Source organism: Falco naumanni, chromosome 4 (genome assembly GCF_017639655.2).
Source record: "Falco naumanni isolate bFalNau1 chromosome 4, bFalNau1.pat, whole genome shotgun sequence".
NCBI lineage: Eukaryota > Metazoa > Chordata > Aves > Falconiformes > Falconidae > Falco > Falco naumanni.
The window spans coordinates 83963129-83975737 of NC_054057.1; the positions used below are offsets into that span (position 1 = coordinate 83963129).

Below are 12609 nucleotides of genomic sequence, written 5' to 3' on the forward strand. Positions count from 1 at the left end.
TGCATGCACATCTGTGAGAGTATCCTGTTTTTTAAATTACCTGATTCATGAATGTGCAATAGAAATAACCTGAACATCAAGTTACTGTCTGGAATATTTTCTTTCTTTCTTTTTTCAGCAATGAGCTGATGTTATGGATTGCCGTGTAATCTCTTTCAACATTAAAGCTGTTACTTGAAGTATAATAAATTCTATAAAGTAAGGTAGACTCGTGATATATGATGGTGTGTTAAGAGTTTTAAAATGTGCAGACTTCAGAATAGCAAAAGCATACCTGGTAATAGTAATAGCCTTTTGTTTTCTTGTCTGCACATTTGTAAAAGAGTGTAATAAACATCTTCTGACAGTTAGCACTAATACAGTGAGTAGTATTCACATTTACATGACTGAGAAGAACTTCAGTGTCACAATAAAGCCAGTTTGGTTTTGTATAGATCTGGAGGGCTTGCTTGTTTGGGTTTTTCCGCAGGTCTTGCAGAGCTGCACAGATGTACAGTGCAGATATTCTAGAAAGAGGGGGATGGAGGTAGCTGTGGTTTTAGTCCTCTGTTCAGGCACTGCTTTTAGTTTATATTTAACCTTCTCTTTTTAGATGAAGCTTGTTGCTGGGAGGGGAGGGGGATGGTTTCTTTGCCAACATATGGTAGTTAGTTTCCATTCAGTCATCTTGCGCAAAGCAGCACAGTGTGGTTTGTGTTACTAACAGAGGCTGTATCTTCTGACTCTGGCATATGCCTGCAACTGATATTTGACTCCCCGAGAATGTTTCTTTTGCATAAGGAGAAAGTGGAAATAGTAGTGTTGAATTGTGCTCAGCCCCTAACGGAGTGTTTACTAAGGATGATTAATGATTGCATTTGTTTGTCTTGAGCAGAAGCTAATCCAGCCAAGTCTTCAGAAAACCTCAAAAGACATCTGAGGTTTCACTTGCCAAACCCCTTTCATTTCCGAGTTCCTCTTACACAGAGGAGGGGCGGACACGTTTGTAAACATCCCTGCTCAGCCCCTTCAACCTTCCCCTCTCATCCAGCAGGGTCTCGCAGCTCTCATACCCTGTGGGCCAGGCTTTGGGAAGTGATTTGGGGGTTCCTGCCCAAGAAAGGGAATGCTCTTCGGGGAGCATGTAGCGACGCATTCTGGCCATCTGGCTCTCAGGGCAGCTCTCTCCTATCCTGGTGGCTTCACCGTGGTGGGTGAGGCTGGCAGTGTCCTCTCCCCCTTCCCAAGGGCAGGTGTGGGGAAGCTGGCTGGGGCTGGGGCTCGGTGTGGGACACGCACTCCTCTCCCATCTCTGGCTTTGGGAGGTGGTTTCATGAGCTGGGCTCTCCTCCTCCTCCCTCTCCCCCTTCTAGTATTTACTTTCCTAATTTGGTGCTTTTGCCTCGCTCCTCCCTGATTGGCCCATGGAAAATTATTGCAGTTTGGAAATCCTGGGCAGCCTGAAATTTCCTTTTTGGAAAGTGGCTCCTGGCCCCCTTTTCCTGCCTCCACCCCGGTGCGGGGCAGGGGCTGTACCAACACTCCCACCATCGGATCCAGCCCTGCCCTCCTGACCCCAGGCCCTGCTCTGCCTGCCTGTTTACATTGCAGCTTGCTTCCCTGCAGGTTCCCCCCCTGTAAGCTTCTGGGTTTTTTCCAGCCTGTTTATTTTCCCTCTGCAAAGTGCACTGCCTAGAGAGGGAATGAGCTTTAGTTAAACACAACCAAACCTGCCACCCTCAGCAGCTTTGCAAAGCAAGATTCCTGCTTACTCCTAGGGAGAAATGTGTCCATGGTTTTCTTAGCTAGGTGTTTTATCTCCAAGAGGGGCCACTTGCAGACGTGTTTTGAATGCTGTTGTACAGCTTTAAGGGAAAATGTTGGTTGGCAGCATGCTGTGAGGCTTACACACAGGCATGGCATATTTCTTCCTGCTTTGAGTTCAAAATTCCTTTTAAAAAAAAAAAAAAAAGTAGACTTGAATGTTCCAAAAAGGAAAAGGCCGCTGTGGTTGTAAGAAATTGGTATAAGCAGCCTGTATAATTCAAGGCATTGAAAAGCTGAGTGAAAACCATGTGTAGTTTGGTTAAGTTCAGCCCCACCTGTTGGGAGATACAATGGATTCACAATTTCAGAAGTTAAGGGACGGTCTTCTGGTACCTGGCTTTAAGGTTCTGCAGCTTGCATTTGGAGGATCCGCTTTGGGTGACACTGGTGACATGAAGTTCCTCACCTATACTATAGACACGTAGCTTTGCCTAGTTTTGCTATAAATCTGTAGTATCTACATGAATGTGACTCCATATATGTGGTGCAATCTAGTCCCCAGAGTGGTTTGCACTTGAATTGTAAACAGGTCTGCAGAGACAAGGTGTGATGTAGGAGCCTGTTCCTGGTATCAAAGTCATGCTGAGTTGAAGTTTAGATTTAGTGTTTAGTTTTCTCTTTATTATCTTCCAGTTGGTGTTAATGACCCTGTAGTAGTAGCTTAACTCAGTTTTCCAAACAGCATTGCCCCTCCAGCACTGCCCCTCAGGGGTGGGGGTTTTTTTTAGTATTTATGAAAATGAAATTATTTCTCTGTACATGCTTCCCTATTCTAAACAGCAATTATGTTCTCACTGATAAATATTAAAAAAAAGCCTACAATGAAGAAATACTAGATGCTGTACTATGGTCAGTATCGTTATTCATATTTTACAGCTGCTACGTCTGGCTTATCTTTGTACCAGAATGACTATGGGCATGAACACTTTGTCTTGTACTTGTCTGTTTTTTCACTGGAAGGGCATGCATAGTTAGCTTACATACACATTCTTTATCAGTAAAAAAATAAAATAAAATTCTTAGACTTGTAGGAGGAAGAGCCCTTAGCACCCTGTAAGAACCACTGATTGAAAAGTGTCTGGTGAGGTTCTGTGCTGATAGTGAAACTGGTATATTGGACCCAAATTTTTGTTTTAATTGATAGTACTTAATGTGCCTGCTCATGTTTGGCTGTTACTAAAAGGGTCGATAATCTAGTTTACAATGGAATTAATGGTGTGAATAATGAAAGATCAGCTGGTGTCCTTCTGCATCTTTTGTTTTATAAGCTTGATTAGTAAACCAGAAGGTGTGAGCTTAATTGCCATGGTTTCATAAGCTATACTCTTGAAACCTTCTTTTTTTTTTTTTTCCCCTTATTTTCAGTAGGCAAAATTAGTTCCGTAACATGTTGCATGCTCTGATAGTGGATTACTCAGAGGTAATTGCAGTTACTTTGGCTTAGCCATCAACTTGTTTTGTGGCCTTTAACAGGCCATTTAAATTCATTGTTTGATTTTTATGTATATATAGTGTAATTACTACTTTCCAAGAGTATGTAGAAGATAAATTATGTATTGGGCTTTTATTCCATAAAGCGTAACAGAAGTGTGTGTTTGTGTGAGCCGTGTTATAGTAATGTGCAAATACTGGCTATGCTTTGATTCAGACTTGGCTTGGAAAAAGGGAGTACTTTGTAATAGGCTCTAGGACAGCTGTACAAAACTGTTTCAGAACACTTGGGATTTAATCTGGACTTGCACGTGTCCTCTGAAGGTATGTAGTGGGAAGTTGAATGAACCCTGACTTCAGTGGATGCATTCAATTGCTGGAACAGGATGCATGAATGCTGCCTGCTCCATTTCATTCAGGCTTTCCTTCTTTCTATAGCACTATTAGCCATTTAACTGAAAAGCAGGTGAAGAGCTCCAAGGCAGGTTTTTTGCAGGCTCTTTTGCATTGTCTCAGTTATCCATTACTTCCTGTAGCATATACAGCTCGGGTAACTCCCACAATTGGGCAGACCGGTGATTATTTTTAATCACCCTTGTCTCCAAACCACAAGCCAACTAGTGTGATGCATATACATTAGGTAAGAAAAGCAACAATCTATATACATCTATGCTGGGCTTGGGAGTTCCTACGCATATATATTTCAGACAGTGGACCATGTGCTAGAGGAGATGTGCCAAGCCATGTGCTAGAAGAAAAGTTGCAGATGTCACCAGCTACACGAGCACTTCCTCTTCCCCAATCAGTATAAAATGTTCACTGAATCCATGGTCAGAGTGAGCTCACTTCCTTTTGAAGAGGGGAACCAAACCACTGGAGCACAGACAAGTAATAAGAATTTCAGCTTTTGCAGATAGCTAACTTTCCCTCACTGTGGCTTGTTCGACAGCTTTGTTTTTCTTCAGTGTTAAGCAGGCAAGGCAGCTCTCAGATTTCTCCTTTCACATCAAAATCCAGCTTGGTTTGGCAGTCGCACCACTTGTGATTGTTTCTGAAACATGCAACATGCAAGAACTTGCCTTTTCTTTGAGTTACGATTTTGGGACTGGGCCAGGGAGGGAGAGAGCAGCAGAGGATTCTCACCCACGATTGCTGATTGGTGTATCATGGAAATGCTTGTTTCACAAGCCAAAGTGCTGTACTTTGACCTGATTCTTGCTTATTGCACGTAAAAAGCGTACCTGTATCTTTTGGTGCCCCTTTTTGCAGACTCATGAAATGGAATATAGGGGTAGTCTGGGGTTTGTGGTATTTCTCTAACAATAGTCCTGGTGTGTGAAGCAACACACCTTTGATTTGCATTTGAGGAGGAGACTAGGGAAGATTTTAAGAAATGGGGGTTCTCCCTTTGAACTCAACAGGGGCTTAGAAAATTTGCCTATCCGGACAGGAATCTGTATACTGGCAGTGTTGCCAAGGCTATAACTCTTATCACTGCTATGTCTTTTGTACCTGCTTTACAAATGTGCATTTTGGCATTTTTCAAAGGCACTGCTTATGTGCATACCATATCCTAAACCACAAAGTTGGAGATGAGTTTTTTCCTCTTTAACAATGCAGGTTCCAAGTCAGGTGAACAATTTTACGTGGGATCCCAGGTAATCCTCTCTCTTTGTCACAGAGAGGATAGGTGCTTTATCAATGTACCTGGCTTAAATTAAACCTCTATAGCTTGATCTGTGCGGATACCTTTCTTGCAGAGAAGAATGAAATTAAGTAATAGAGCAACTTTCCTGCATTCTCATGCTGCCTCTCCTTCTGGGGAAATTGGCACTGGAGTCTGGGAGTCTTTCTGTTCCCAGCTTGTTCGTAGACTTGTAATGTGACCATAAATACAACATTTAACCACTTGTTGCTTCATTTTTTTTTTCTTTTTCCCCCCAGTCTGTAAAATGTGGCTAGTATTGAGAGCCTGGAGATTTTTACCTAAGAATCTCTCTGTGTACTCAGGTAACAAGATCCCTCTAGCGCAGTATTCTGCTTAAGATGGGTGTGTTTGGGGTAATAGAACACAGCAAATGCAGAGTAACGCTAACTTACATGTAGTCTGTCTTCATTTTCTTGGAGCAGGAACTTCCTGACCATCTGTCTAATAAAGCCCCTAATGGATTCCCTGTCTTCCTCCTTTCCCCAAGAACTTGTTTGAAGGCCTTTTGCATTCACATTGACTTCTAGCATCAGCCCTGTGTTGTTCCACAGTGTAACTACAAACGTAGAAGCACTTTCTCTTGTTTTGGATGTGCTGTTCAGTTTCATTTTGTGTTCACTATCTTTTCTATTGTAAGAGACCAGGAGCTGAACACCACCTCTTGGTTTTGTTTTTATAGGCCCTGTCACCTTGCACCTCACTATTTGTTGCCTCTATGGAATTCATCCTCTATCTCTGATCATCCTAGTTATTCCTGTCAGTAGCTTCTCTGGATCTGGTGTATCCCCTCCCTCCCCCCCCCCCCCCTTTTTTTTTCTTTTTTTTTTTTTTTTTTTTTAAAATCACAAGACTTAAGCAACACTCTGCATCCTGGGTGTGGACATACCATGCACACAGTGGGTTTTGCACTCTGATTCTTTAATTAAAGCAAATTGATTTTGGACATTCCAGCAGAAATGCAGTAAGTTGTACATATTCTCCAGTATCTGGTGTTTAAAGACTTTATTGTTGCTAGGAAGCACTGTGAACTTAAGAGGCTGTATTCTTGTTGGCAGGAGTTGAAAGTGGATCATGCTGCTACAGAGACTTGTTGCGTTCTCAATAGCCAGAAGTTAAGTCCTGTGTTTAAAAAGTGTTCTGCCCCTTACGTGGGTGAATGGATTGCAGACACAGTGTTCAACCTTCATCTTTCTGGCCTTCCAGCCAAAGAGGGGTTAACCATTAAGTGGAAAACATGCTGCAGATGACTGATGTGATTCAGCACATGGTTGTAGTCCAATTCTAGAGCTGAGTCTCAGCATGGTATTTGGGGAACTGTGGCTCGATGGCTGCCTGCAGTCAGTGTTTCAAGTTGAGATGCTGAATCTGTAGTGAGTAACAAAGATCTCTGAGACTTGGGACACTAACCATGGTGCCACAGGATTAAGACTGCGGGTAACTGCAGCTGGTTTGCTTATGTGCTGTGTGTGACTTTTAATGGTATAAAACATTTGCTTCCTCTCCAAAATGCTCTCTCTTCTGCAACAGAAAGCTTAACCCAATTTAACTTGGATTGCTTGTAACCTAAGGTTGCCTGCGTGGACAGTAAGCGTGGATCACAGCAGTAAGTTAGGATGTCTGAGAGCTGGGTGGGATTGCAAACTTCGCTATGCTTTTCTCAGTAAAAGGTTATAGTATCAAAATGGATCAAGTTATTGCCAAGAATTGATGTAATATTAATATCTGACAAATCATAACCACTGCCCCTACCATGGATTTATTTGTATAGCACAAATTGGTGTTTGTAAGGGAGAAGTCTTTTTGTTCTGTAATATTTTTAAAGGGGGTGTGAGTGCATGCAAGCATCCCCTGCTCTGGGTGGCAAGGAGAATTCCAGGAACTCCAGGAAATTGATGTCACTGCATTGTGTTTGCTTGTTTTCTTTTGAATGCACTAATGTTTAATTTTAACTTAACCCTGGGAGGGGTATTTTTAGTAGAGTGTTTCTTTACTCCTTCTGTCCCATATTGGGGGGGATGACAGATTGTGTCTCTTTGTTTTTTCCAGTAGTCAGCTTTCTCCCTTCCCTCTGAAGAGCTCTGTGATGATGGCCTGAGAGCTTGAACACTTAACAGCATGTGTTACCCTGTCTCTTTGCATGAAGTGGCTAAAAGTTCATGTTGTTTGTTCTGTTCCCATGTCTCTTGATTTGATCATTGATCCAGGCTGGAAGGAAGCAGGGCTACCTGGACAGAAGTGTTCCATTCTGGTAAAAGAATAATACCTCTTTCAAATCTTTAGCTACTGCTGTAGCTGTCCCAAGGGACAGCTGCTTCTTTAGGAGACTATCATGTTCTTCAGTGACTGTCTGCTGAGAGAAGCTGGCTCTTCTAAAAATTAACAACACTTCAGGTTGGAGGGGCTTTGTCAGCACTCAAGAGAATCACAGCCCTGCAGGCTAAGGATTTCTACCTTTGTTATTTGATTTTTTAAAAAAAGGCAAAAGATCATACTTAAAACACATAATCAGTTTCAGAATCTAAAATATGAACAGCAAAAACTAGACTACTTGCTCTGCTGATCTTGAAGAAACAAATCAATTGTATTTGAACCGCATGGAACAATCTTTGAAACCATACTATTTTTATTTATTTATTTATTAAAAGCGAAGAAATACAGCTCTGTGCAGGGTATGGATTTACTGGAGAACTCTTCTTTCTTCCGTATCTAGCCTGAGTTTTGGCTACTGTCTCTGTGGTTTGCTTTGCTGTTTGTGTATTTCTGCAGGTAAAGGACAAAATCAGAAAACAATTTCATCCTGTTCCATTCCTAGTCCTTATGTTACAATAATTGCTTGGGTGCCAGACACAAAGATGATAAAAGAATTGCTGTGGTTTTGGTTTGTCATTTTCATATATGAAAATTGCTTTCATTTGTAATTATCTAGACATAAGAAGTGTGTATGTGAAGAAGCTATTGAAAAATGACAGTGGAATAATTAAACTCACACCAGCTCCCAATGTGAATACTAAGACATCAAGGGTGTCTTCTGTGGTTTAGCTTTATCCGCTTCCAAAGCATGGAATAGCAAACTTTGATTCATTTTCCTGCACGGACAGGTCTCTGCTTTTTGAAAGGCTAGGTAAGAAATGCCTTTATCTCTGGCATAAAGAGATATAATGTTGATGAGCCCATACATATATATACCTTGCACCTCCTGAAACCTTCATCTCCTGCTGCCTTTCTGAACAGCATTGACATCACCCGTTAATGCAAAGGACTATCAGTGAGCGCTGAAAGGGTTACCAGGTGCTATGGAGTGCTTTAGGTGGGTACTATTATGGGAGATGGGTGAGCTTGGATTTCCTATTGCAAGGATATTCTGGATATTTCTGTTGCCTTTTCCTTCTCTTCCAACCCTCCCATCCTGTAACTCACTTTTCAGAGAAACCAGTCTCTTATGCTGAGCTCAGCACTGCAGCCATTTGCAAAGATGCCACAAAGAGAAGCAGCACTTGTCAGTGTACAGGCTGGACTGTGGTAGGAAATGGTCATTCCTTACACTGTCAGATTGCTTATGCACAGAAGGTATTGCCCATTGAGCAAACAACGGTTGTCTCACTGTTTCCTCTCCGTCTGCACTTGTACATGTGTGTGGGAAGCTATTTAGACAGTCACCTTTTTGAGGAAGAGACAGTGTTCTGTATGTTTTCATGGCAGCGTTTAGCACAGCGCTTTGAGTGTGAGTTACTGCATTTATTTCTGTCAGGGTTAGCACTGTTATTGGGCATTTGACTGGTAAGAGGATTGATTTTGCCAGTTTCACTGAATTCCAGTTCCCAGCTGTAGGCTTCAATTTGCATCTTTTCGTACCATTTGAACTGCTTGTTTTGCTATGTAAATCTTCTGTGTATTGTTTTGCTTTCCTGTTTGCTGTTTCTTTCTTCTTACGTAAAAGGCACATGTAATTCTGGGATTTGGTTGTGCATCATGCTGCTCTGGCATTGCACCCTTCAATGCCCGACAGCACAGAACAGAGAAAGACAGGCTCATCCCTCTCTTTCCATCCTTCCAGCCCTGTAAATCAAGGATGTGTGATCCCTAGACAAGCCTTTCTGATTAGTTCTCATCTTGTAGCACTCACTTCTGTGTGCCTGAGTGGTGCTGCAAATTATAGCTACCTTTTATTTGTTTGTAGCTTTTTATCACCTTTAGCATGGCTTTCCTGCTCAGTTGCTGTTCCTGCAATGCCATCGTGTGGTGGCCCTGGGACTTTAAATGTGTCTTTTCCCCATACTAGCCAAAGCTGAGGAGTGAGCAGTCTTCTGTGTTTTATACTAGTGATTGCAGCTGCCTTTTGTTAGCTGCATTGGTGTGCTGGTGGATGAAGGCAATACCTGTCTCTAGCCGTGTGGGTATGATCTTCTAAAGCTCGGGTGTTGTGTTAAACAGGGACCTCCGTGGCAGATGCCTGGACTGGGTGCTTTAACTATGATACTAGAAAAGAACACAGCCTGTATTTATCAGAGGGGTTGGTTAAATATTACCTGTCTTACAAGGAGAGTAGTGTGTTGTTCTTTCACAACTTATAGTAGCAAGCTGTTTATTCAGTTAGGTAGTCATTCCTGATACAGTGTACGTTGTTTGAAGGGCCTCTCTAAACACGGGAATTGTTTCATACTTTGAGACTGCTGTCTTGTGATCGCAGAAAGTGTGTGTGGCGGGGGCTGTGTGTGCACAGAATTTGGTAGAAATTCCCGTTTTATCTCTGACTTTTTTTTTTATCAGTATGTCTGGGCTTTGGATAAGCCACAGGGGCAAAAATAAGTCCAGTGCATATCTACTTCTCTGACCTGGGAGCTTTACTGTACCTTGGAGAGTGACAACTGCGTGTTGTTAATAAATGAAGTAACAAATAACTATTTCCTTTTTGCCTTTCTAGTGTTCCCAACTCTTGCCCGGCCAGTCCACGTGGTGCTGGATCCTCAGGATATCGTTTTGTTCACAACATTACCTCGGATCTGCAGCTGGCAGCAGAGTATGCTGCAAAAGCAGCATCAGAGCAGCAAGCAGATGCATCTGGCGGGGACAGCCCAAAGGTTCAGAGAAACATTACTTACACAGCAGTGCTCATTGGGAGGCTTATTAAGACCTGGCAGTTTATTGCTAGTGCTGGATATAGTTAAAAGGGGTTTAAGAATACCCTGGCCAAAAGGGTGCTGTATATGGTATCCTCCAGAGTTTTTGAGACCGTGCCTTCAAACCAGCAACTTATTAGTGGTAGACAATGAATCTGCTTGCTTAACTGCCCAAAATGTATTCAAGTCATTCACTAACATGGTTAGGCAAGAAGAACTTTTTTGCTTGTTTGATAAATCAAGAAACTATAAAGATGATGTGCATTAAAATCCAGACTCTCGTCTTCTCCTTTTAAGTAATGGTATTTTGCAAAACACAGTTGGAGAAAGGGGAGGCAGGGGAAGAAACCAGATCCTTGCCATGAGAAATCTGTAGTCTGACATTAAAACAAACATGAAGCCTGTCAAGTAAGCGTTAAATGAGGAAATCAGCAAGTGGAATTTAGATTAAGAAATAACTTAGTCATATTTTGTGAGTGGATCTTCAGATCAAAGTTAAAGGTCTAGATCCAAAACCACCTGATTTGGGATTGGGTGGAGGAGCACAATACTAGGTGGCTTTTTTTGTAGCTTGAATTCTCCCTTGAGACAAGAAGGGCTGTTCTTGGAGTAATATTGAAAGCTGGGAATATGAGCTCTGGCAACCTAATTAAAGTTCCTAGAATGAAACAAATCCTGCTGGAGACGGGAAGGGAGAGGATCACGTTTCATATTGGGCTCGTTGCTGGGAGGAGAGCTGATAGCATGCTTGCATGAAACCTTCCTAACAAAGTATAGTTGTAGCTGGGCAGAACTGAAGGCTTTAGTTTCATGAACACTGAAAGCAATGAATGTACCCTACACCCTCTAACTCTTTGCTTCCCATTGCTTGTCCTCATCCTGTTCCTTGTGCTGGTAAATTCAGTGGAGGGTGGAATCAGATTAAAGTTGGCTTTTTTGTGTGTGTTTGTGGGGAGAGGGAAGGAGATTCTTAAATGTGGCTCAGTCCTAAAGCCCTGTTAGCACACAAATGCTTGTGCTAAATTGGGAGGTGGCATTATAAAACAGCAGTGAAAGAGAAGAGGGTGATGCTGCTCTTAGTTGACCCTGATGCTCTCTTAGCATCTGCGAAAACTACAGCCCAATGTGGTTTTTTAGTTTGGGTTGTTGGTACATGCTAGCGTAGGAATTCTTTGTTAATGACTAAATTTCTGTTTGGGTTTTTTTTTCCTTAGGATGAGTCCAAGCCACCCTATTCTTATGCTCAGCTAATTGTGCAGGCTATATCTTCAGCACAGGACAGGCAATTAACACTAAGTGGGATCTATGCCCACATTACCAAGCATTATCCATATTACAGGACTGCTGACAAAGGCTGGCAGGTGAGTTCTTGACACTGACAAGCTTTTAAACTACTTTGACAGGGCTTATCTGCTTTGAAATGCATTTATTAAAGATTTGGGGCACTGGGAATAGAGCTGCTTTGACTATTCCCAGAGTCAATTTGTTTAACATAAGCTAACTAGTTTGTTTGTGGGTGATTAGTTTCTTATTTTTAAATACTTTCTAGGGCAATGTAGTGTGTTACTATTGGGCTTTCTGGTTTCTGAAACCCTTTTAATGCTGTAGTCATGTGTCTTTCACTTTTGTTTTTTTTCTGTTCCACATCCTTGCTATCAGTCATTCTCGTGCCTAGATACTTGCCTGAATCTTGCTTAATCATTCACCTTATCTTCATTTGGCATGAGCTGTCCAAGCAGATGTCCGGGCTAAAACAGAGGTCCCAGTCCTTAATCATAATACCTTCAATAATCAGAGATCTTTTGTTTTCCCAGTGTATCAACTGCATTGCGTAAGTCACAGTTTTCAAGTTTTGAGTCTAAGAATGGGAACTTGGGGAACTTTGAGTCTGTATATCCCTTATAGTCTTAAAGGAAATCTGACCAGCTTCATAGGAGGGTTTGGATGTAGTTAATACATGCTAAATCAAGCTTAAATGTTCACTTGAGGGCTGCTTTCAAAGTTCCAGAAACCTCAGCTCCACCTGCTTTCAGACTTTTTCTTGGCATCACACCTCTGAAATTGTTGTTACTAGAATATAATACACTAATGCAGCTGGAAAGACTCTTGCAGCTGCTGATTTCATTGTGTTCAACTGGCAGGAGCAGTACTGCTTGGTGCACTTTGAGTACAGTTGGAATAAATACATTTCTGCCTCCCTGGCTTTTCCCTGCAGTTCTAATTAATTGTGGAATTCACTTCCTGCCTTAACCTGCTCTGCAGAGTTGTGCTTTGCAAACCATTTGCTGTGTCCTGCTTCAAAGAGACACACTTCAGTGGAGGGTGAAGTTGCCTTCCCCCTCCCCTGGCAGTGGCATTGTAAGGCTTCACTTGTGAAGAAGTTGTCTAAAGCTGCTACAAAAGCTCTTGTGTTTTGAAAGTGGAAGAGGAACGAGCTTGTGCACACCTGGGCTTACTAAGCCTTTCCCCTAGCCCAAAAGACAGCACTGTGCCCAGTAAGAGGTGGGCTTTTGCAATAAAAAGGATAAATAGTCTTGTCAACATCTG

General features: G+C 42.1%; 1 protein-coding gene across 2 annotated transcripts in view; it reads left to right on the forward strand.

Annotated features, from left to right (window-relative positions):
- FOXK1 (forkhead box K1) overlaps nt 1–12609 on the forward strand; it is a 56066-nt gene that overhangs the window by 27566 nt on the left and 15891 nt on the right. For both annotated transcript variants that reach the window (XM_040589923.1, XM_040589924.1), the window contains exons 3-4: nt 9867–10023; nt 11277–11423. In XM_040589923.1, coding sequence (XP_040445857.1) covers nt 9867–10023; nt 11277–11423 — 304 coding nt within the window. The remainder of the gene's footprint in view (nt 1–9866; nt 10024–11276; nt 11424–12609) is intronic.